Source organism: Salvia splendens, chromosome 15, assembly GCF_004379255.2.
Source record: "Salvia splendens isolate huo1 chromosome 15, SspV2, whole genome shotgun sequence".
NCBI lineage: Eukaryota > Viridiplantae > Streptophyta > Magnoliopsida > Lamiales > Lamiaceae > Salvia > Salvia splendens.
This window is the reverse complement of record NC_056046.1, coordinates 19,735,030-19,760,572: the sequence shown is the minus strand read 5'-3', so window position 1 is coordinate 19,760,572 and position 25,543 is coordinate 19,735,030. Positions and strand designations below refer to the sequence as shown.

The 25,543-nt window shown below is 37.8% G+C and overlaps 3 protein-coding genes and 1 pseudogene across 3 annotated transcripts; 3 read left to right on the top strand and 1 right to left on the bottom strand.

Annotated features, from left to right (window-relative positions):
- The first annotated feature begins 2,344 nt into the window (after positions 1-2,344).
- Positions 2,345-3,379, top strand: LOC121766834 (annotated as a pseudogene).
- Positions 3,380-5,070: 1,691 nt separating this feature from the next.
- Positions 5,071-6,506, top strand: LOC121766833 (transcription termination factor MTERF15, mitochondrial-like). Its single transcript, XM_042163070.1, has 2 exons — positions 5,071-5,403; positions 5,511-6,506. Exons 1-2 carry the CDS (start codon positions 5,071-5,073, stop codon positions 6,276-6,278), a joined length of 1,101 nt encoding a protein of 366 aa, XP_042019004.1. The 3' UTR covers positions 6,279-6,506.
- A 577-nt stretch (positions 6,507-7,083) lies between these two features.
- Positions 7,084-11,931, top strand: LOC121766610 (pentatricopeptide repeat-containing protein At4g39620, chloroplastic-like). The gene is made up of 5 exons (XM_042162894.1): positions 7,084-7,303; positions 7,726-8,095; positions 8,555-9,684; positions 9,900-10,040; positions 11,501-11,931. The coding sequence occupies exons 2-3, from the start codon at positions 7,736-7,738 to the stop codon at positions 9,671-9,673; spliced, it is 1,479 nt and encodes a 492-aa protein (XP_042018828.1). The 5' UTR covers positions 7,084-7,303; positions 7,726-7,735; the 3' UTR covers positions 9,674-9,684; positions 9,900-10,040; positions 11,501-11,931.
- A 238-nt stretch (positions 11,932-12,169) lies between these two features.
- LOC121766611 (TGACG-sequence-specific DNA-binding protein TGA-1A-like) lies at positions 12,170-13,053 on the bottom strand. The gene is made up of 2 exons (XM_042162895.1): positions 12,579-13,053; positions 12,170-12,502 (listed from the first exon to the last, which is right to left on the bottom strand). The coding sequence occupies exons 1-2, from the start codon at positions 12,702-12,704 to the stop codon at positions 12,347-12,349; spliced, it is 282 nt and encodes a 93-aa protein (XP_042018829.1). The 5' UTR covers positions 12,705-13,053; the 3' UTR covers positions 12,170-12,346.
- Positions 13,054-25,543: the final 12,490 nt, after the last annotated feature.

Below are 25,543 nucleotides of genomic sequence, written 5' to 3'. Positions count from 1 at the left end.
CAGTTGGAATAATGGTGAACTGCAAAGAAAAGGGAAGTTGGTGGTGGGAAATGATTTACAATTAAAAGCTCAGATACTTTCCTTGTTCCACAACTCAGCAACAACAGGTCACTCGGGCTCTTTGGGAACTTACAAAAGAATCTCAGCAGTTCTTTATTGGCCAAAACTCAGGAAGGATGTCAGGGAATTCGAGCGATTATGTGTTACTTGCCAAAGGTACAAGCCAGGGAATACACCACCCGCAGGCTTATTGCAGCTACTGCCAATTCCTGCTGCCATCTTCACGGACCTCATCATGGATTTCATAGAAGCTCTGCCTACTTCTCGAGGTAAAAACACTATTTTTTTGTGATGGACAGGTTGAGTAAATATACACATTTTATGGCGTTGACACATCCCTTTACAACAAAAGATGTGGCTGAGGTTTTTCTCAATTATGTTTATAAACTCCATGGGATGCTGATTAAAATTGTGAGTGATCGAGGGGCTATTTTTTTGGGGTGTTCTGGAAGGAGTTTCTTAGTCTCCTTGGTGTGGAGCTCTTGTATTCCACGGCCTACCATCCGGAGACTGATGGTCAATCTGAGGTTGTCAATCGATGCCTCCAATGCTACTTGAGGTGCTCTGTGGGGGGAAAAACCACATTCATGGAATCAATGGTTGGGACTTGCAGAGTATTGGTATAACACATCCTACCACTCTAGTATGAAAATGACTCCCTTCGAGGCTCTTTATGGCTTTGCTCCTCCGTTACACATCCCATATTTACCGGGTGAGTCCAATGTAGAGGTTGTGGATATTACTCTCCGCGACAGAGAGACGATGATTGCTATATTAAAACAGAACTTGCAGAGAGCAGCTGACAGAATGAAGAAACAGGCAGACAAGGGTAGGAGTGATAAGGAGTATGACATTGGTGATTGGGTATGGTTGAAACTACAGGCTTATAGACAGAAATCCATCCGAGGCCAACACCAAAAGTTTGAACCTAAGTTCTTCGGTCCTTATAAGGTGCTTGATGCATTGGGTGGGTGGCATACAAACTGAACTTACCACCTTCGGCCTCCATCCACAATGTATTTCATGTCTCCTTGCTGCATCCGGCGTCTGCCCTAACCGGTCCAGTTCCAGACCTTCCATCTATGTCCTACATCAAGGATGATATTCCTCAAGCCATTCTCGGTAGGAAGATGGTCAAACGCCATAATCAAGCTGTGACACAATGGCTCATTCATTGGGAAAGTAGGTCCCCAGCTGATGCTTCTTGGGAGTTCGCGGATGTGATAAAAGAACGGTTTCCATGGTTTCTTGTGGACAAGGAACCTTAAGGGGAGGGTATTGTTGCATGCATGAATTTACCATGAATGTATCATGCATGCAACGGGCACAACCTTGGGATAGTGAGGGAGTGTGTTATCATACGTATTCAATAAAGATGACGTGGAGTAATAAGGCACATGATGTTATCCCATTCGGCTTCGCTTAGGTGGAGGTCGACGTGGAAGAATGCAAAACGCGTGAGGAGTGAAGAATATTTATAGAAGAGGCCACCACCTTTATTAAGCATGTTGAGAGTGTGATTGCTCGTGAGCATTGGGTTGTGGATCCGTTACATCTATCTTACTTTCGTATCAATTGTCCTTGTATTTTCTCTGTTCTCGTTAATTGCTTGTTGATTGTCATTGGAGTTCCATTAGTATAGTTCCTATTGGTTTATTATCCATTATAGTGTGTGATTGCTTGCTATTTACATTGGGTTTTACGTGATATCGATCAAAATCGGGAGATCTCGAGCTAAGATCGTATCACCCACCTCCACCACTCCTTCCGCCAGTTCGCCCGCGAGCTTCACGCCGCTCCTTTTGCCGATACCATGTGTCCTCCTCATCTCCGACATCTCTCTCCATCCCTCAATTTCTCTCCGTCCGTCTTAGTGCCACGCCTTTCTCTCCGCCACATCCCCGTTTCCCACAGCCTTGTCGCCTGTGGATGGAGCTATATTCCAAGATCCTGCTATGCTACAATCAAAAATTCAGAAAATTAGTTCCTTCAATTGATGTTGTGTGTATATATGAGTGCTTAATCTTCCTTGAGAAACCAATTTTCTACATTGGACCAATTTTTTCCCAGTAGAATCTGCATTTATTGTCCCAATAGATGGGTTTCCCGCCAAAATGTGTGCCACATGGCAATCCAAAAAACTGCCTTTTTATATATTTGTAGATTATAGATTATAGATTATAGATTTGTTCTTCTATTCTTGATTGATGTGATTCAAATTCAACTGCTTCCGAGCCTAAGAACTTAAGAGGTATTTGAATTGGGATTTGCAGCAGATGCAATCATGCAAGGCTCCGCCGCGGAGCTCGCAAGCCTCATAAGCCGAACTCTACTCGTAGCGTCGAGCCGCGCAAGGACGCCGTCACACGAGAAGACGCTACACCAACTCGGCTGCCGCCACTCACTGTGCCCCGTCGTCATCGCCCGAGTCATCGACCCCTTCCTCCTCAACCACCACTCTCTCGCTTCCGGATTCTTCAATTAGGCGTCCCAGCAGCCAGGCTTCTCCCACACCTCCGACACCTACCAATCCCTCCTCAAATCCCTAGCCATTTCCCGCCAATTCAACTCAATCGATAAGCTTTTAAAGCAAATCAGAGCGCAGAGGGTTTCCTTGCACCCCTGCGTTTATCGCTCTATCATTGCTTTTCTTGTCGCTGGGAGGAGAACTCACACGACCTTCTCTCTCTTTTGCGACGTTGCCTGCATCGCGCCGGAGGTAGGGCCTGAAGCTTGCAATTCGCTTCTGGCCGCGCTGGCTTCTGATGGGAATGTGAAGAGTTCCCGCAATGTGTTCGATGAAATGATTAAAAGAGGTGTTCGTCTCAGTACTATTGGTTTTGGGGTTTTTGTGTGGAGGATTTGCGGAAAGATGGAACTGGTTGAGATTCTTGGTTTGATTGATGATGTAAAAAAGGTTGATTTTTCGGGGGTTAATGGCTCGGTTGTTGCGCTGTTGGTGGTTCATGGTTTGTGCACAGAGCTTCGGGCGAATGATGCGATGTTTGCATTGGAGGAGTTGAGGAAAAGAGAATGTAAGCCTGACTGTATGGCGTATAGAGTTGTGGCTGAGACGTTGCGCCAAATGGGATGAGTGGTTGATGTGAACATGGTTTTGAAGAGGAAACGTAAGTTAGGGGTGGCGCCAAGGGCCAGCGATTATCGGGAGCTTATTCTTCAGTTTGTTACAGAGAGACACTTGTGTGAAGCAAAAGACTTGGGCGATGTGATTGTGAGTGGGGATTTTCTGATTGACGATGATGTTCTGAATGTCTTGATAGGATCTGTTTCGTCTTCTAATCCCGCATGTACTCGATAGCTTCGTGGGAGCACGGATGCAGTGCCAGTCTGAAAATGCAATTTATCACAAAGCTTAATTAGTATTCATGAACTGATTTTTTTTGTATAAAAGAATCAAATTTATTTAAAAATTGACCTTTCCGAAAGGTGAAACCAACTGCTGTTGAAGAGAAGCTAAAAGGTATATCATCCGTTTCTCTGCATATATGAAAAGTCAGAAACAAATTTACATACCTTGAAGGTTGGCAACGGGGATGGAGTTTCGATTCGTGGACGTTTAAATGTGGCTTGTTCATGAAACGTTTTGTGTATGTGTGTTACCTTGGCAGTGACGGTGTGGTTGTGAGGCGATGGAAAGAAGCGCGACACAGGCGGACGAACATTACTCAACGCTGATGGATCAATAGCCATGAATCCGTTTGAGAAAAAAATGTAATAGTTGAATATTTTAACGAGGAGAGAGTGATTTATTTCTAAATATAAAAAGTGGACATCTTGAGTATGACAAAATAAAGTAAATGGACATCTTAAATGAGACGGTGGAGTAGTAATCATATGCTGAACTTTTCACAAAAAAAATAATAACTGGACAAAGAGATAAAATTATACTATATGACCTTTAGTCGATATATATAATTAACAAATAATTTTAGATAGTGAAAATGTTGTTAGTCTAGTCTTTTCAATTTTAATATTTGCATTTTCGAAAAATCTCCACTTCACCCTATATCATGGCATTTAAAATTAATGGAGTAATACAAATTTGGAATTTCTATATTAACAAAATAAAATTAGTTGTGGCCTCTATTGTTTGCAGTCTGCGCATTCCGACGTTTGCTCTCCTGCCACCTGCCCTCGGCGGCGCCGCCCATTTCCGACGAAGGTCTCTCATTTTTCTTCTTAAAGCTCAATTACTTCTATTTAGTGTCGTTAAGTTGTTATGCTACGAAAATAAAACATTATCCAAATGCTAAATAACAGAGTTCGAATGTTCAGTTCAATCGATTTAGGGATTCAAGTATCATCATTTAAGAGTAACTTCAAATAATTCCTAGATTCCTGCAGTATTTCTCTGTATTTGTCTGTGCTGTTATCGCGGTTTCTAGTAGTGAATCTTCACGGTTTTTTGTCATTTCCAAACTACAGATTTGTTGCCGCTCTCAGAATCATGTGGACGTGCGTTATATGCCCTAATTTTGAATCGTTTATACTGTTGTTGAATTTTCCCACTTCTTTTGTATTCACTTGAGTTATTGGAACCCATTTCAAGGGCCTCATGTTTTCCCTTATTATGATAATATCTGTGGTTGCATAGAATAATACATTCATGTCTCTTGAGATTTCAGTATTAGTGCCAAATAATTGATGTTCTCTAATAGAAATTTACAATGAGTTTATATGGCTTTGTCATATATTGATTTGTTAGCTGTGTCGTTCGCTGAATTTCTAGCTGGAACAATGTGTATTGTTCCAAAACTAAGCAGAAAATGGTTGGAATTTGTCTAGTTCTTCTATTGCATTGTTTGAGCTCTACTTTTTTAATCAACTAGAAAAGAAGTACGTAGAACTTATCTTGTTTCTCCATTGCGTTGTTTGAGCTTTCCTAGTTATCAATTTGCTATGCACTTCCTTCTCTCTGTGTGTGTGAGAGAGAACCTCTTTGATTGAGTCTGAAAGTTGAACCGTCTTTATCTTTACGTGCAGGAAATTATGAAGAAACTGATGCAGGGTTTCCGAATCAGATCTATTCTCCCACCTTCACTATCAGAAAATTATAGCTACAGCCCTAGCAAGTCACTCATCTCGTGGATTGCACTTTACTCCACAGCCTCTCAGAAGAAGGCCATTGCTCCGAATCCACATGCGAGGAACTCTATTTTAGCTAACTACCTGATCGGCTCCTTAAAATTCTCAAAAGATAAAGCCCTTTCAGCCTCCAGCAAATTCTCACACTGCGAAACTCTTGAAAAGCCTGAACAAGCAGTCCGATTCTTTAGAGGTCTTGGTTTTTCTGATGCACATATCCGAGCCATAGCCAATAGTGTACCCCGGCTTCTCTTTGCTGATACTGAAAATACTTTGAAACCTAAAGTTGAATTCTTTCAAGAACTTGGTCTCTCTGGACCTCTTCTTGGTTCTTTCGTTTCTAGAACCCCCTGCATCTTATATTGCAGTGTGGACTGGAGAGATGTCTGAAGCCTAGAATTAATTTCATTAGGAATATCTTCGAAAGTGATGGAAGAAATAGAAGTATTGAGAGTGTTAACGATGATTTGTTTAAGACCATTACAAGGTGCGGAAGGATTGTCCTTGCGAGACACACATTGGAATCAAACATTCAGTATCTGAAGAGCTGCGGAGTTGTTGGCTCACAGTTGTCGTCCTTGCTGTTTAGACTGCCCAGGATCTTTTCTCTCAAACACGATAAACTTGAAGAGATTGTTTCAAGAGCTCTGGCGATGAATTTCACTATGGGTTCAAGAATGCTGGTCCATGCCATTCATTCTCTTAGTTGTATGAGCAGTGATACTTTTAAAGTCAAGTACGGAATTTACAAGGCCTTCGGGTTCTCCAAGAAAGAGATTGATTTAATGTTTCGGAAGTCTCCATATATCTTTGGGCTGTCTGTTGAAACTTTGAGACGCAAACTTGAGTTTCTGCTGAATGATCTTAAGCTCAGCAGGTTGGTGGTCGTTCAGTTTCCTGGAATCATGTCGCTGAACTTTGAAGAACGGGTGGTTCCACGATACAAAGTGCTGGAGGCTCTAAAGTCGAAGGGGGTTTTGAAGAAGGAACCGAGCTTGAGCAGGGCAATGTGCTTGCTGGAGAATAAGTTCTTGGAGACTTATATTCAACCGTTTCAAGCCGAGGCTGAAGAACTATTGTTGGCATACAATGGCCAAATTCTGAATACATGACCGGAAGTATGATGTTGTATGGGAAAAATAGATGGTCAATTCGATCTCATTGCATAATTATTTGACTATGAAGTTGAGCTTGCAATTTTGTGTTGAAGAGAATGTATTATGAAACTGATGTTGCATTTTTCCATTACTTAAGAAGTAGGAAGATGAAAGCTGATTATGAATTGCTCATAGTGATTGTTTATTGACTCTGTTTATGTTTAATTTTATTTTTTTCGGAAACACTTAATCTCTTTCACTGTGTTAATAAGTACAGTTGTGATGTGTATACGTGCAAATAATTTTTAACTCAACACATGCAATTCTTAAGTAAAAAAGATTAAACAAAAAGAAATATATTTCCATACCATATTCAAGATTCAGAAAACGACAGAATCAACTGCATAGATCATCTCGTTAATCAATTAAAAAAGATTCAGAAGGTATTCAATATTCAATAACATGGGAGGGATCTATTGCTAACTCATCACTTAATTGCTAACCACAATTAAATTTAATTCATAGGATTTCAGAGATCTAGTGATCTATAAATTGGCATGTGTAATTTCCTTTTTATTATTATTTAAATTTAAATAGATTTGAAGAATGACCAAATTTAAGGTTTTGGATTAAATGTTAATATAGTATATATAAAATATCAATGTGATTCCTTAAATATGTTGACACAATTTTACATTGTATATATATTATATCAAAAAGAGATGGAGAACAATTGAAATAAATTAAAAGAAATAATTATAGTACTAGTATATTGAAGTTCTAAATTAAAAGAAATAATTATAAAAGTAAATAGTTTGATGGTTCCGTCCCCTCTCACACTCGCACCGCTCTCTCACTCTCACTCACGCTTCCACCTCCACCTCCACCTCCACCTCCACCTCCGTTCACCCTCTCTCTCACACTCCCCGCCGCCGCCCAGCCCCAGGACCCTAGGCACTGTCCATCGACCCAGGCAGTGCCCGCCCTCATCGACGCCGCGCCCACTGCCGCCGTCGGCCTGCCGACCACCCCAGCCCCAGGTATGAATTTTGTTGAATTTTTTTTGAACCCTAAATGTAAAAAAAGAGGAATTTTTCGTTTTTTTAAAAAAATGGGTATTGGATACCCGATTCGTAAAATCCCGATTTTCGGGTTCGGGCAGAATCAAATTATTGTTTGGATTTTTTTATGGGAGCTTAATTAGAAATTCAATGTTGAACTTGTAGTTCCGATTTCCGAATCTGTGTTTCTTCCATTCCACATTTCGCTTCAACATTAATTTATACTTATGAGTAGTAAAATTAAAAGATTAAATCCAATGGCCATATAAATTTTCCGAACAAATATAATCAGATTTTATGTTTCAATCCACAACTATGAAATTTACAGCAATTGCTTGAAGTTGGTTTACCCGAGGATAAATGTTGATCGATTTTGTGTTATCCACCAAATTGGATAAAAGAGTGCAGGGCATGACGACGAACGCCCCTCTTCCCTTTGCCTCGGCCTCTCTACAACTCGCCTCCACACCCAAATTCAGCTATGTCTATGCCCCAATTCACTCTTCATTCGCAATTTCAAGAATCCGAATGTGCCGGATTTCGGCTCCACCCCAAACCAAAACGCCTCCCAAAAGGACCACCCGCAAGAGAATCCCTTCCACTCCATACTCAGAAGCTGAAGAATTGGTTCGATCAATCATCAGGAACATCTCCGATAAGCAGCCTTTATTGACCACTCTTAATAAGTATGTGCAATTTGTCCGGACCGAGCACTGTTTCTTGCTCTTCGAGGAGCTCGGAAAGAGTGACAAGTGGCTTCAGTGCCTTGAGGTATCCCCTCTCTCTCTCCCATTGCGTATTGTCTTTTCTACTACCTCCGTCTTTGAAAAATAGAAACTTTTGAAACGGCAGGAGTTTTAATGCACAATTGGTAACATAAGATAGAAGCATTGGTAAAGTAAGAGAAAGGGGGAGAAAAATGAGGAAAGTAAGAAAGAGGAAGAGAAAAAGTAGTAGAAATATAGTTAGTGGATTTTGGGGTCCACCTCCTAAAATAGAAAGTTTAGAAAGTTTCTATTTTTAAGAGACAGGGGTGGTATCTGATATAACCTAATTTTCGGGGGATGTTCATGTCTTGCTACATATTTCTAGTGCTTTTACATTGACCTTGATTCGAATTTATCCTCTCTCCATATTTGATTTGTGCCTGGTATATTGCGTATTATATGACGTAATGTTGGGGATTGTTCCTATCTTGTTGAGCTACATTTGGTTTAATTAATTTTTTAGGTATTCAGATGGATGCAGAAGCAGAGATGGTATGTAGCTGATAATGGGGTTTACTCAAAACTGATTTCTGTGATGGGAAAGAAAGGGCAGAGCCGAATGGCAATGTGGCTTTTCTCTGAGATGCGTAACAGCGGCTGTAAGCCCGATACATCCGTCTACAACGCTCTCATCACAGCCCATCTCCACTCCCGGGACAAGGCCAAGGCGCTGGCCAAGGCCATCTCCTATTTCGAAAAGATGAAGGGGATGGAGCGCTGCAAGCCGAGCATTGTCACGTACAACATCCTCCTGAGAGCTTTTGCGCAGGCCAAGAATGTGGATCAAGTCAATGCCTTGTTTAAGGATCTCGATGAGAGCATTGTTAGCGCTGACACCTTCACATTCAACGGGGTGATGGATGCTTACGGGAAGGTAGGGCTGATTAGGGAGATGGAGCTCGTTCTTGCTCGGATGAAGAGCATGAAGATAAAGCCCGACATCATCACGTTCAATCTGTTGATCGATGCTTATGGGAGGAAGCAAGAGTTCGATAAGATGGAGCAAGTTTTCAAGAGCTTGCTCCGCTCCAAGGAGAAGCCAACACTTCCCACGTTTAATTCCATGATAACGAACTATGGGAAGGCACGTCTGAGAGAGAAGGCGGATTCGGTCTACCAGAAAATGATAGAGATGGGCTATAGACCGAGCTTCATTACCTACGAGAGCCTCATCATGATGTATGGATACTGTGATAACGTGTCGAGGGCTAGGGCGATATTTGACCAGATGGTTGAGTCGGAGAGGGAGAAAAAGGTTTCGACTTTGAATGCTATGCTTGATGTCTACTGCAAGAACTCTTTACCTATGGAGGCGGACACGCTTTTTGAGAGTGCATGTGCTTCTCGAATGCTCCCCATTGATTCGACTACTTACAAGCTGCTATACAAGGCTTATACAAAGGCGGACATGAAAGAGCTGGTGGAGAAGTTGCTCGTGCGTATGGATCAAGATGGCATCATTCCGAATAAAAGGTTCTTTCTTGATGCTCTTGGGGCACTTGGGTCTTCTTCTCCCAGCAAGAAGCCCGCTGCCAGCAGGAAAGAAGGGATGCCCAAACGCGTTGCCATTGAGAAGGCATAGCTGAGGTGGAGGTATTAGCGACCCTTTCTTGCCTATTTTGATTACAGTTTGTAGTTTGTTTGAATGGGAGGCTTAGTGAAAGGAAATGTTATGATTGATTACTATCATAATGGAGACATTGACCGGATCTTGAGATTATGAAGATAATCGGGGATTATCTTGTTGCATAGTTATGATGCACACATACATTGATGCATTTCTTGAGCTGTGCTCTTTCACTTTGTAGTTTTGAAGTCATGGTTATTAGAGAGAGCTCGGTTGGAGGCTGTTGTTTGACTTCGAAGCGTTGAAAGGATTTATGATCGTCGCGCAAAGGCTTAAGTGTTTGACTATAACCGTAAAAGAGACGGCACTCACAGCATCTAAGGTAGCTATTCTACGCCATGTTTGAATCTATACAATATAAAAGCCGAGTTTTGTAAAAAAGTTTTTACCGATTTTCAATGCAGTTTCTTATTTTATTTTATATTGATTGTGAGATTAGTGCTCCAATGGCTCCCATTTCATTTTCTCAAATTTATTATACATTTATTATAAATAGTTGAATTTCCAATTTTATTATGCATTTAATACCAAAAACTTGTGAAAAGTTGTAACATAAACTTTATAAATATTACTCATTTCATAGGAATGCAATAGCTGGCATTGTTGTCATTCATTTTCCAAAGTTGATAACAATCTATGTAATGCTTAGGTTTTAATTTGTGGGAAATTATTTTTTTTTAATTCTAATATTAAGTGGGGAAAGTGAAAGGTTTTGAAGAGTTCTCTAATTTTATTTTTTGGACTATAGATTACATGACATTTGATAACTTACAATCCACTCCCTCATTGTTTTTTTCCATTACATTTTTCACTCCCTGCATTTTTCCAATACTCAAGGGAGTGAAATGTGAGTAGTGTTTGTAGTGTGTGAATTGTGTGTAGTGTGTGAACTGTGTGTAGTGTTTGTAATGTGTGAAGTGTGTGAAGTGTGTGAATATGTGAAGTGTGTGAATATGTGAAATGTGTGTAGTGTGTGAAATGTGTAGTGTTTGTAATGTGTGTAGTGTGTGTAGTGTTTGTAATGTGTGTAGTGTGTGTAGTGTGTGAAATATGTGTAGTGTGTGAAATGTGTGTAGTGTTTGTAACGTATGTAGTGTGTGAAATGTGTGTAGTATGTGTAGTGTGTGACGTGTGTGAAATGTGTGTAGTGTTTGTAATGTAGTGTGTGAAGTGTGTGAAATGTGAAGTGTGTGAATATGTGAAATGTGTGTAGTGTGTGAAATGTCTGAACTGTGTGGAGTGTTTGTAGCGTGTGAAGTGTGTGTAGTGTGTGAAATGTATGAAATGTGTGTAGTGCGTGAAATGTGTGTAGTGTGTGAACTGTGTGAAATGTGTGTTATGGATATAATTATTCATATTCCAATTCCAAGCCCTCAATTCCATGGTACCGAACACAATCTTAAATATATATTTTTTGGTAGAATAACATATTAATTATTCATATTTCATTCCATTTCATTTCTATATTAATTTGTAGTTATTAAACATAGGAATGTAATCAATCAAGGAATAACAATTCCATTCCTTTTGCATTCCTTGTGCTTACCAAGCACAAGAATGGAATGGAATCCCCATTCCATTCCCACCTCCATTCCATTCCATTCCATCATACCAAGAAGCCCCTTATTAGGTGATATTGTTTTAACATGAAGGAATGATATTCTTTTTTCTGTATGACTATTAATAAAGTTTGTTATAAGGATCGTTTTTTTTTCTTTAATTTATTGATATGTACTTTTTGGCTTCCCTAAATTCATCCCTAACCACGCTATTATGATTCAGACATTTGTTACTGATCGTATCTGTGAGATTTCGCGTGGTCTTTTGTTGCTGATCGAACATCATCTTCAGCTGTTTGTTCTGTTCTTCAATCCTCAGCTGCAAGTTCCTCTGAATCTGCATCAACAAAATCATCACATTTTGAGAAATGGTTTTGCTACCTCTAGTTGCTCGTGGAGACGCCTCTGAACGTCGAGCTGCATCTGCGTTACCTCCTTGAGCTGCAGACCACTGCAAAAGAAATGGTTTTGATCAAATTGAGTGGAGGATGTTGTTATGCAGATTGACATCAGTTGTTTGCACTAATATGGAGTAATACGTTTGGATATCTGTTTGTGTTTATAATAGCCACACTTCATATCTGTTTTAGTTTTGTACATCTCTCTTCTATTCTACTCCATCAGCTTTATCCTAATCTAGTTTAATTACCAGAATTTCCTCTTCTTAAGCATACAAGCTCAGGAATTCGATTTCTTCAACGTTTGAGGATCAATTAAATAAAGGTTTTAGTTTATGGGGTTTTTTCAATATCTAAGTTTTGCTCCTCAATAAGATCCGGAGTGAACTATATTTTTAGGCTCTATACTATCCACGATGCACCTTTGCGGTCCCTATATTATACATTTTGCTCGTTTCAGGTGCTTTTGTTCATCTAATTGTAGACACATGAGCTAGGAAATTGAAGTTGTAACTGCTAAGATAGCTTGTTTTACACAATATAGAAAAGCCCCAATCAAACATGAAGTAGTCTAATAGACAAATTCATCTACACAGATAGCTAATCTGATCATATCTACAAATTTCTCAATCATAGGAAAGCGCCTCAAAATTGTGCTAAAGCCTTAGATCTTAGACACAGACATCACGGGGGCGAGACGACCAGCATGAGCTCAGAACTCGAAGGCATTGCAGGTACTCTCCGCGGGCTAGAAGGCCACTGGCTGCTTGACGGGTGGTGAGGATGCGCGAGATCTGCTGCAGCGTCTCTTGTCGGAGATGGTCAGCCTGCTTGCACGAAAACCATGTTGGAGATGGAGATGAAGGAAAAATTAAAACGTTGTTGGGTGATCGAGATTTTTACCTGAACGACGAACCTGACTAGATCTTCGAGCTTGTTCATGGCAGCTCCAATCTGAGGTAGGTAGTTCCCTTCACGCAGCAGGCCGTCGGCAATGACCTGTGCTAGGATGAACTGCAGTTTCTCCATCCCCTGCGACAGTGCGTCTTCTGCTTGCTGACACGACTGCCTGAGATTAACAATATCGAGACGTTGCTGTCGTCGAGGTGTGGCGAGAGCACCTGCTGATGAATGTAGGTTCACGCTTTGTTTTGTCAGAACGATGTAATTATCACATGATTATCCATCTACCTACGATTGAGTTGTGAGATTCAATCTCATGAACCAAAGACACTATATATTTAATTAATATTGAGTATAGTTTCACTCTCATTTTCAATTATCAATGCAAAAATGACAAACCAAATCAAGAAATTTCAAAAACACAAACACAAGAAGAGGGAGAGATATACTAGGGCTGGCAAATCGTGCGGATTGGGTCGTTATCGGGTCAACCTGATAATGACCCAACCCAATAAGGCCTAACCTGAACCCGACCTGTTAAGGAAACTGTAAATCCGAACACGAACCCGACCTGCTACCTTCAAATCCGAACACGACCCGCACCCCGACACGAACCCGTTATCGACACGATATAATATGGGTTGACACGACACGATAACAACCCGAACCTGATATTACACGATTAAAACCTAATATTACACGATTAAACCTTAATTTTTAACCTAATTTACACAATTAAAATTCGTTTTATACTATTTAAACCTAATTTATAAGAAATTAAAATATTAAAGTAATATATATATAGTTTTAAATAATAATAAAAAAATAATATTATTTCTTAATGGGTTACCCGTATCCGACCCGCATCCGACCCGAACCCAACCCGAAATTATCGGGTTCTTAATGGTCAACCCGATAAGGACACAGATCCAATAAGACTTGACCCCAACCCAATAATTTCGTGCGGATTCGTGTCGGATTATCGTGTCGTGTCGAAAATTGCCAGCCCTAAGATATACCAGTTGGATTGGAGAAGTGAGGTTTTATGGTGAAGGGAAGGCCCTCTGCAAAACTGTGTTTTCTCCTTTGGAGCAGTGGAGAAGCATCGAATATGATTGGAAAGGGGACATCTTTTTCGAAATATTTCTATTTAAATGACCAAATTTTTTTAAAAAACAGAGGAAGAAAAATGGAAAAGGTTCACTGCAACTGTTGGATATAAATTATGGGCGTGAAATGATATTGTAACTTGTAGTCATCACTGTGTGTGTGTGTTTTGTTGTTATCGTAAGGAACAGTGGAGTGACAGTTTAATTAAATGGAATAGAAATTGTGAGATTTGGAGTAATAAACAAGGGTATTAATGAATTAATTAAAGCATTTTGCTTACTTGCCCCTTGACCTCATCAAGACAATCATTCATAAATCCCTCCTCACCACTCACCATGTCCTGTTTCACTCTCATCAATCAATTAATAGTGCTCCCTTAGTCCCATTCAAAATGTTCACATTCGTAAGTAGAGAGAAAAAAAATAGTTGAATATTTTAATAAAGAGAAATATTTATTTCTAAATATAGAATGGACATTTTTGAATAGAACAAACAAAAAGAAAGATAGACTTCTTGAATGAGACGAAGAGAGTACTTTTTAACTGTATCATGACAATTTGGACAATTGTGGAAAATGGAGATATAATTTGTTGTGAGTAAAAAAATAATGTGATTCTGTTTTTAAATGACAGAATTAAAATAAAATAGTTACAAGTTTTGGCTTCATAACTATGCGATTTAAATCATGAACCAAGAATTCATTTTGCAAATTGATAAAACCAGCTTAGATTTTGCTATCTGAGTCTTGAAAATAGAGCCTATTACATAGAATAATTCTTAGTTGTTACATACTTGCATTAACTCAACAAGTTGAGTTGTACTCCTATATGAATGAGAGTGGTACTCCTCTGTCTCGTAAAAGATGTCTCATTTTCATTTTTAGTTTGTCTCACTAAAAATGTCATATTTCTATTTTTAGAAAAAGTTTCCTCTCACAATAATATAAATATTATATTTTTTCTTTCCACCTAACACACAAAATAAAATTTCCTAAAATCTCGTGTTGTCCCACAATTGCGACATCTTTTGTGGGACAAAGGGAATACTATTTTATTCACATGCATACAATTTACTAATATTCCCACTTGAGAAGGGAATAAGATCTAACTACAGAAATATTTTTAAATAAATGAATTGGAAAATGAGAATATAATTCCCAAAATACTAATCATTTTATATAAAGATGTGTGTAACTCGATAACGGAATTTTGGGTTAGTAATGCATTTTCTACGTATAATTTGTGGTAAATTGGAAATTATGAAAGATGTTGATTAGGAAGTCATCAGAGCATCTCCAGTAAGACTGGACGTCAAATAGCCCTCACATAGCTTTCACACTGCCACATCATCAGCACTACAATTCTCCTGCCACATCAGCTTGCCACATCAACTGGACATCAAATAGTCCTCACATAACCTTCACACTACATATCCACATCACTAATAACAATTATATAATTTAATTTACAATCGTATCAACATACGGAATTTAATTTACGAGACATATACATTTAAATTGAATAATACTATTAAAATTTCAAAAAGTACAATAATTTAAAAGAAAAAAGTGCAGCTTCATGATCACGATCAACCACTTGTCGACAGTGGACAACTGGTCGTGGGCGAGGTGCCGCCGGCTGCATATAACTCTGCATCCATCGATCAACCTCACGGCTCATATAGGCATCTAGCTCTTCGTTCAGCATACGCTCGTACTCATCCGCATCCCCACCACTACCACCGACATTACTCATTTCTTAAATTGATCTTGTACAGAAAGTAAGGTAGAGAGAGAGTACTCGTTAAAACAAGTGGTGCGAATGAAAATGACGTTCAAAGCGCGTATATATAGTGTTTTCAAAAGAAAAAAAAATAAAAAATAAAATCTGACGCCGGTTTGACGCCGATCCGGGACCCACAATGGCGCCGTGAGGATCGGCGTCAGAACCGGCGTCATCGCGCGAATCGGCATGGCCACGCCGATTTTGACACCGATTTCGCCGACACCGGTTCCAATGGTTTGGCGTCAGAACCGGCGTCGGCGAAAAATCGGCGTCGCGATTTTGACGCCGGCATTGGAGATGCTCTCAGAAGATCCAATAATAGCTAGTGAGACGTGACGTGAGTGACATCAGTTCCTTTTTATTATGCATGCTTTTCAGCACATATTATAACTATTAAACATTAGAAAATAATTGAGCACTACAATATTCACTCATTTTCCTTACGTATTTTTTATTTTTTTTACTATCTTTCAATTAAATACTTTACGAATAAATAAAAATACAAAAACTTCATCAAAGCATCGAAATTACTAAACTGAAATTACAAAAATAAAATTGAAATAAATTTAAAGATTATACTCCTTAAATGAATATATATTATTACTCTCACCATCCCAATTATCACACTTAGGTAATGACACGGGATACTCTCATGCGTGCGCATGGCTTTGCAGTGCCAAGCTTAGGCGTTGAGCATGGCGCTATTGATGCTCTAAATAGCTTTTCTCATTTCATGGGGAATGAAGTGATAAAAGATAACGACATAGTTACAAAATATATATTTCATCTTATTAAATTTGATATCCAAAAAAGAAGAGGAAGAAGACATTGTAGGAAAATTGTATTTCTGTGTTATATTTTGAATATCCAACACCCATGTATTTATAGAAGTGTTGGAGACTCTTGAACTTACACAATTTATGAGCATAAGAACTCTACACTATTGGGACTAATAACATCATAAATGTTATACTCCTTGAGCCTAACAATTTTCCTCTATGTTCTAACACTCCCCCTCAAGCTAAGTGACGACATCTCCGATACTTAGCTTGTCCAGTACTTCTTCAAACATCCTGGAGTTGACTGCTTTGGTTAGAATATCTCCCAGTTGGTCTTTTGATCGAACAAATAGTAACTCAATGATCCCTGTTTCAATCTTCTTTTTGATGAAATGGCGGTCAATCTCCACATGCTTTGTGCAATCATGTTGGATAGGGTTTTCAGCTATACTGATTGCTGCCTTGTTGTCATAGAATAATTTGTTTTTCTAAGTAGGTGGAAAACCAATCTCTGTCAGTAGTCTTCGTATCCACAGTATTTCAGTGATTCCACTTTTTACTCCTCGAAGTTCTGCTTCAGCGCTAGAGAGTGCCACAACTTTCTGCTTCTTGCTCCTCCAAGTGACAAGGTTACCGCCTATAAACATGAAGTATCCAGCAGTAGACTTTCGGTTAATCGGATTACTTGCCTAGTCAGTATCAATATATCCCGAGACTTCCAAGTGCCCTCTGCCTTTTAGCAAAACTCCATACCTTACTATTCCCTTTAGGTATCTCACCACCCTCATTGTCACATTCATGTGCTCTTCCTGCAGGCTGTGCATGAACTGACTTACCACTCCAACTGCATACGCGATATCTGGCCTTGTAAGAACTAGATAGATCAGTTTTCCAACTAAGCGTTGGTAGCATTCTCGGTCTGCTGATTTGGCTCATTCTTCTATCTTCAAGCCATGGTTTTGTACCATTGGTGTCTCTGCTGGCTTGCATGCCAGTAGTCCTGTCTCCGCCAGTAAGTTGAGGACGTACTTCTTCTATCGCAGGAATATCCCCTTTTCTGATCGCAAGACTTCTTGTGACATCCGTAACCCAACTCATACATCATATTGCATAATTACCTATTTTATTATAATTACATGAAATATTTTAGAGATTTGAGTGGGTTGCTATATCATATGGTGTTTAGTAAACTATGAGAGGTTAAGTTAATTATAACTTTTTGTATCTAGAAATATACTTTCATGATATTAGCAATTATGTATCACATAATTACATGTAATTGAGTTTTAAAATAGAATTATGGATTTATGTGTTAGATGCTTATGTATATGTACGTGTTAGACTAGGAGTACTTTTCTAATTACTAAGCTATGTTCATATATTTATATATAATATATGAAATGATATATTTTTAGTAATCTTCACCTCATCACTAATTATATAAGTGACGCGTAGCACTAGCTAGTACTTAACTAAGAACATGCCACTTGGAGTTAAACTATCAAACTTATATGTATGAGTCGGCAAGTGACCGACGGGAATGTTTGTAAATTATTATTCATATTTATGCATAAATATATATATAAAGAAAGGAGATTTTTAGGAGAGTTCAGTGGAAGGAAAAAAAACAAAAACAACGAGAAGGGGAAGATAGCTTTCGGCAAATAGCATCACGTGTTGTGGAGCGATAAGCAGGAACAAGTTCCCGACTAGATTACCTATCGTGATAAGGTGTGTATAAATCACACTTTTAGTTTTACATATGTTATGTGGTTGATTGTTATATGTTGAATTGGAGTGAATTATTGGATTATGTGGTGTGAAATTGATATGATTATGAATTATTTGATTTTGATGGTCGAATATGATATGAATATTTGATTGCTGAAATGGACATGTTTGTTTAGATATATTGGATAATTTGATGGAATATGATATCAATATGTTATTGGTGCAAATGATATGTTTATGATACCGATTATGTGAATCATTGGATTAAAGAGGATCTGTGACGATTTTGCCCTGGATCTGAAATCACAGTGGATATATTGGGACCTTCGGGTCGATCATATTGGGACCTTCGGGTCAAACATATTGGGACCTTCGGGTCAAATATAGAGGACCTATGAGTCCAATTACAGAGGGACCTTCGGGTCAAATACGGAGGGACCTATGAGTCCAATTACAGAGAGACCTTCGGGGAATCCCGGGCAGATATCAGGCTTGACTATTACAGAATAATAAACTGAATAGAGTGGCATATGCATATGAATATGAAAAAGGTTTGTTTTTAAATTATGTTACATATTGTTTCTGATTATATGTATTGATAAAAGAATATGCTTGATGTTTATATCATGTGAGATTAAAGGTGGAAATTTATACATACTGAGTTGTGGCTCATATAAACCACTAAATTTTTTAGGAATAAGATAGCAATAAAGTTTTGACTGACGTGGGTCATAGGAACTCCACGTGTAATCAGGTTCGGCGGCTGACGCGTATAGGCAACCTTCTCCTCCTCATCATTTTGCATGTAGATAAATGTATAGTATATAGAGTGGTGAGAGGGTTCCACTACTTTACAGGATGTTTTGAAATATGTATCGGATAAGTGTTGGTTTGAACTTATATAATATGTGTGTTCTATGAATTAGACACGTGTATTGATTACTTTTATGATAAGATTTATTTATTATAAGAGTATACGTCAGAGGGGTTGAGGTGTGACAGTTTAGGTGGTATCAGAGCGGGGATAGAATCTCGCTGGGACATAGTATTCATGTATATCATATGATACATTTATGTTATAAGTTTCATTTGCATTTCAGTTATCACAAACATGTGTCACCGAGGAGAGAAGGGTCAGCCGCCCTGCATCGTCAATTAATTATAGAAACATCTCATTTACATATTACATCATATGGTGGTTTCCAGTAAATACATGGACCAATGATGAGTCAAAGAGGTAGAAACATTAAATAGCACCGAAAAGTGGAATTGTTGACTTTATGAGACTACTGATCCGACCGAGGCCGAGATATGGTTGAAAAGGATAGAATATGTGTTCAATCGGATGAGTTGTATGTCAGATGAGCATTTTGATTACACAGTGTCGCTTCTTTGAAGCAATACTTACTATTGGTGAGAAACAGTCCCACAATCCATGATACAACATCTGGTACTCAGTTCAGACGATTTTCCTAGAGAATTTAATGATAAATATATGCAAGAAGTGTATTGTGATGAGAAGTAAAGAGAGTTTTTGTCTTCACAAGGAACTATATTTGTTGTTGATTATGAGCTGACATTGTTTCAGTATACACGGTTTATCTAGACTACGTGGTGTGAGTTAATTCAGTTGAGCTGCTAGCGAACATAGATTCTTTTGTTCATACACAAATTTGATATTATCACGGGTATAAATTGGTTGTCATTTCATCGAACTAAGGGAGCTTGTCATGTTAAAGAAATGGTAATATAATAATCGAGACGAGATCGAGTGATATTTAATGGTATCGACCAATTGCAACTTGTCTTATATTAGCTACATCGACTTTTCAATTTATTCGAAGTGGAAATATTTCTGGAGTATCACCTGATCAAGAGACAAACTTCACTATTGAGTTACTACCTGGTACTGCATCTATTTCTATTCATCCTTATCAAATGTCTTGATTAGAGTTTCAAGAGTTAAATAAATAGTTACAAGAGTTGTCAGACAAGAGATATGTATGACTCAATGTTTTACTTTGGAGAGCACAAATATTATTTTTGTAGAAGAAAGACGACACACTGCGACATCATATACATTATTGGAAGTCGAATCAAGTGACTGTGAAGAATAAATATCTATTACCGAGAATAGAAGACTTATTTGATCAATTTCAAGGTATGCAACTGTTTTCGAGTACTGGTTTTCGGTCAAGATACCATCAGTTGAAGATAGCTAAAGAGAATATTGCAGAGACACCATTTTAAACTCAATACGACCATTTGAGTTTTAGTTATGCCTTTCAAATTAACTATTGCACCTACAATTATTTATGGTATTGATGAACAAAGTCTCTCAACCATTCCTATATCACTTAGTGATTATTTTTATTGACTTACTAGTATATTTCACGAAGTACAGATGAGCATGTTAATCACTTGCAGTCAGTATTACAAGTTTTGCGAGATAAACAGCTTATTGCAAGGTTGGGTAAGTGTGAGTCTAGCTAGATCATGTGGTATTATTGGGACACATGGTATCAGGTTGAAGAATAGAAATGGATATACAGAATATTGAAGTATTTGTCGACTGAAAATGATTCTTGATTATGGTTGAATTGATGAAGAAGTTATTCCGGAAGAGTTCTCCTCTTATATGTAGTGAAGCATGTCAAAACAGTTTTGATGAGTTGAAGCATTGATTGACTATGTCGTCTATATTGGTTAGTTCCACATGTACATGATATTATGTTATTTACAGTAATGCACTGCAACATGGATTTGGTTTTCTTCTATTAAAAAAAATGAAAAGTTTATTGCTTATGCGTCAAGGACAATCATGAGTACATGAAGCTTCTTATTCTATTTCTGATCTGGATTTAGCAGTGTTGTTTTCCTTCGACGATTTGGCTTCTTTATTAGTATGGAGGACTTCGTCAAATTCTGGTTGATCACGAGAGTTTGAAATATTTGATGAGTTAGAAGGAGTTGAATATGAGACAGAGACGTTCGATAGATTTTCTTAAAGGTTATGATTACACCATCGTAATACCATCTTAAGAAGGCGAATGTTGTTACATATGCTTTGAGTTACAAGTAAAGCAGAGTGATTACATATATACAAATAACATCATTATTAGAGTATTATTGTTGGTCGAAGAGGAAGAAGAAAGTCGTAGAGTTTGTTTCGAGGTGTTTGACGTGTCAACATGTTAAAGCAGATCATCAGATGTCTACAGGTTTGTTGAAGCCTTTAGCTATTATAGTCTTGAAATGAGAATGCAATTACGATATTTTGCTATAGGTTACTGAGAACACAAAAAGGGAAAAGATGTTGTTTAGATGATTGTAGACAGACTAACAGCACATTTCTTATCTATACGTTGGATTTCTTCGTTATATCACTTAGCTGCAAAGTACGTGAGAGATGAAGTACATTTATATGGTATTCTAGTATTTTATATGTCTGACAGAAATCTGCAATTTACTATCTTAGTCTTGATAAAGTTTGCGTATAGTAACCAGTTTCATTTATGACGCTGTATGAGACATTGTATAGTAGAAAATGTAAAAGTTCAGTGTATGGAGATTCTAGAAGGACCAGAAATTATCCAGGGAAACTGTTTCTAAGATTGATATCATTAAAAGCAGATTGAAAGTGACATGGGATAAACAAAAGAGTTATTATGACAAGCATCGAAAAGAGATGGAATATGAAGTGGGGAAATAAGTCATGCGATTCGGGGAAAAAGGTAAGTTGAGTCCTTGTTATATTGGGCCCTATGATATTGTCGAAAGAGTTGGACCATTTGCGTACAGGTTAGCACTACCTCCGGAATTAGTACAAATTCATAATGTTTTCCACGTCAGTATGCTTTGACGTTATCGATCTGATCCTTCACATGTTCTGAAAGATCCTGATATACAGATTTCTGAGAATCTAAGTTACATAAAAGAACCAGTTAATATTGTAGACCGACAGGTTAAACAATTGCAAAAAAAAAGATCACAATGGTTAAAGTTAGCTGGCGGAATCACATGGTCGAAGAGGCTACTTGGAAAACTGAAGAAAAAATGAGAAAGAACTATCCACATCTGTTTACGGGTTAGTGATTTTATTGGATGCATTAACTCATGGGAAAAGCAAATTTTGCGGACAAAATTCTTAAAGAGGGGAAGAATTGTGACATCCGTAACCCAACTCATACATCATATTGCATAATTACCTATTTTATTATAATTACATGAAATATTTTAGAGATTTGAGTGGGTTGCTATATCATATGGTGTTTAGTAAACTATGAGAGGTTAAGTTAATTATAACTTTTTGTATCTAGAAATATACTTTCATGATATTAGCAATTATGTATCACATAATTACATGTAATTGAGTTTTAAATTAGAATTATGGATTTATGTGTTAGATGCTTATGTATATGTACGTGTTAGACTAGGAGTACTTTTCTAATTACTAAGCTATGTTCATATATTTATATATAATATATGAAATGATATTTTTTTAGTAATCTTCACCTCATCACTAATTATATAAGTGACGCGTAGCACTAGTACTTAACTAAGAACATGCCACTTGGAGTTAAACTATCAAACTTATATGTATGAGTCGGCAAGTGACCGACAGGAATGTTTGTAAATTAGTATTCATATTTATGCATAAATATATATATATAAAGAAAGGAGATTTTTAGGAGAGTTCAGTGGAAGGAAAAAAAAACAAAAACAACGAGAAGGGGAAGATAGCTTTCGGCAAATAGCATCACGTGTTGTGGAGCGATAAGCAGGAACAAGTTCCCGACTAGATTACCTATCGTGATAAGGTGTGTATAAATCACACTTTTAGTTTTACATATGTTATGTGGTTGATTGTTATATGTTGAATTGGAGTGAATTATTGGATTATGTGGTGTGAAATTGATATGATTATGAATTATTTGATTTTGGTGGTCGAATATGATATGAATATTTGATTGCTGAAATGGACATGTTTGTTTAGATATATTGGATAATTTGATGGAATATGATATGGATATGTTATTGGTGCAAATGATATGTTTATGATACCGATTATGTGAATCATTGGATTAAAGAGGATCTGTGACGGTTTTGCCCTGGATCTGAAATCACAGTGGATATATTGGGACCTTCGGGTCGATCATATTGGGACCTTCGGGTCAAACATATTGGGACCTTCGGGTCAAATATAGAGGACCTATGAGTCCAATTACAGAGGGACCTTCGGGTCAAATACGGAGGGACCTATGAGTCCAATTACAGAGAGACCTTCGGGTCATAGAGGAATCCCGGGCAGATATCAGGCCTGACTGTTGCAGAATAATAAACTGAATAGAGTGGCATATGCATATGAATATGAAATGGTTTGTTTTTAAATTATGTTACTTATTGTTTCTGATTATATGTATTGATAAAAGAATATGCTTGATGTTTATATCATGTGAGATTGAAGGTGGAAATTTATACATACTGAGTTGTGGCTCATATAAACCACTAAATTTTTCAGGAATAAGATAGCAATAAAGTTTTGACTGACGTAGGTCATAGGAACTCCACGTGTAATCAGGTTCGGCGGCTGGCGCGTATTGGCAACCTTCTTCTCCTCATCATTTTGCATGTAGATAAATGTATAGTATATAGAGTGGTGAGATGGTTCCACTACTTTACAGGATGTTTTGAAATATGTATCGGATAAGTGTTGGTTTGAACTTATATAATATGTGTGTTCTATGAATTAGACACGTGTATTGATTGCTTTTATGATAAGAGATTTATTTATTATAAGAGTATACGTCAGAGGGGTTGAGGTGTGACACTTCTATTCCCAGAAAGTACTTCAAATTCTTGGGAAAGATTTCCTCTCAGCTTCTCAATTTCAACCGTGTCATTTCCTGTGATTATCATATCATCCACATATATCAGAATACAGGTTATGTTGTCACCTTTCTGTTTGTGGAAGAGAGTATGATCAGAGTTGCTTTACTGGTATCCATACTTCTCCATCGCCTGACAAAACCTTCCAAACTACACCCTGGGTGACTGTTTTAGACCGTACAATGTCTTCATTAGACGACATACTTCTCCTGGGCCAAAGTTACTTGAATAACTCGGTGGGACCTCCATGTATAATTCTTCTTTCTTCAGTTCTCCATGTAAGAAGGCATTAGTAAAGTCAAGCTGGTGTAGAGGCCAATTCTGATTTGCTGTAACTGATAACAGAATTCTCAATGTGCTCATCTTAGCTACTGGTGAGAAAGTTTCGGCATAGTCCACCCCATAAGTCTGAGTATAACCTTTTGCTACCAGTCTTGCCTTCTTATATCTCTCAATCGATCCATCTGCTCGTCTTTTTATAGTGAAGATCCATCTGCATCCGACTGGCCGTTTTCCCTTTGGCTCTACACATTTTTCCCAAGTATTGTTCTTAAGAAGAGCATCCATCTCCTTCTTCATGGCTTCTTCCAGTGTTTGTGCTTCATTGCTTCTTCTACTGAGTTTGGGATTTCATCCTCATACAAGGCAGCTTCAAATGCACGTGTCATTTCAGTCATCTGGGCAGTCATGGAGTAGGCAATAGGGTAACGAGTTTTTCTTCCCTTCCAATCTGTCCACAAAAAATAGACCTATGACGATACGAGTCTTATTGAGAGAAGGAGAAAAAGTGAGTTAAGTATGAGAGATAAGTAGAAAAAGTGTATGAGATGAGAAAAAATGGGTAAAGTATGAGAGAGAAACTTTTCAGTTTTGAAAATTGGACTATTTTTGTGGACTGGGAAGTAGGGATGCATTCATATCCTTTTTCTAATTATTGTTCAATCTTCTCTTTAAATCTTAGCCCCATAATTTGAAGATCTAATGGCCAAAAATAGGGCCACTTGTATTTAATTAAAATATTTAAAAAAATCGAAAAGGGCTTTGTTGGTATACACAAATCAGTTGGTTATGGTAAGTTCCTTGATTATCTCTATCAAATATCACGACAATTTTTCTACAGATTACACGCTACAATCTTTCTTCTTTCCCTCATCGTTTTTTCTTCCCTCCCTCATCGTTTTTTCTTCTCCCCCTAATGTTTTTCTCCATTGAAGACCTTCTCGAGAAATTGTTGTCATCTTTTTTCAATTGAAGACGTCTGTTTGTTTTATTGATAAATTTTGATAGAAAGTTATTGTATTAGTCGTGTAATTGACATCTATGGTCTTTTGTATTTGTTTGTGATTAGTTCGTTTTTGTATTAATTTTATTTTGCATCAATTGTCGTTTTTTTTCATGAAATCATCCATTGCTTACAGATTTTCGTGTTTTCTTTTCGTAAGTTACAGCTTGTAAATTTTCGACAAGTAATGTACTATATTAAGTGTATAATGTAGATTGTATTAATGTACGATTATGGTTGTATAATGTATATGTTGTCTTTGAATAATGTACATTACAATGGGTTTAATGTGTGATAGAAGTTAAAACCATTCCCCAAAGGGTTTAGCAATCTATGGGGCTAGGGTACAGTACCGACTCACTAACAAAACCTTGACTACGAGAAGGGATT

Coding starts and splice junctions, on each gene's coding strand:
- LOC121766833 (XM_042163070.1), top strand. CDS start 5,071: ATGAAGAAACTGATGCAGGGTTTCCGAATCAGATCTATTCTCCCACCT. Junction 5,404..5,510: donor TCCGAGCCATAGCCAATAGT/GTACCCCGGCTT, acceptor TTTCGTTTCTAG/AACCCCCTGCATCTTATATT.
- LOC121766610 (XM_042162894.1), top strand. CDS start 7,736: ATGACGACGAACGCCCCTCTTCCCTTTGCCTCGGCCTCTCTACAACTC. Junction 8,096..8,554: donor AGTGGCTTCAGTGCCTTGAG/GTATCCCCTCTC, acceptor TTAATTTTTTAG/GTATTCAGATGGATGCAGAA.
- LOC121766611 (XM_042162895.1), bottom strand. CDS start 12,704: ATGGAGAAACTGCAGTTCATCCTAGCACAGGTCATTGCCGACGGCCTG. Junction 12,503..12,578: donor TAGTCAGGTTCGTCGTTCAG/GTAAAAATCTCG, acceptor TCGTGCAAGCAG/GCTGACCATCTCCGACAAGA.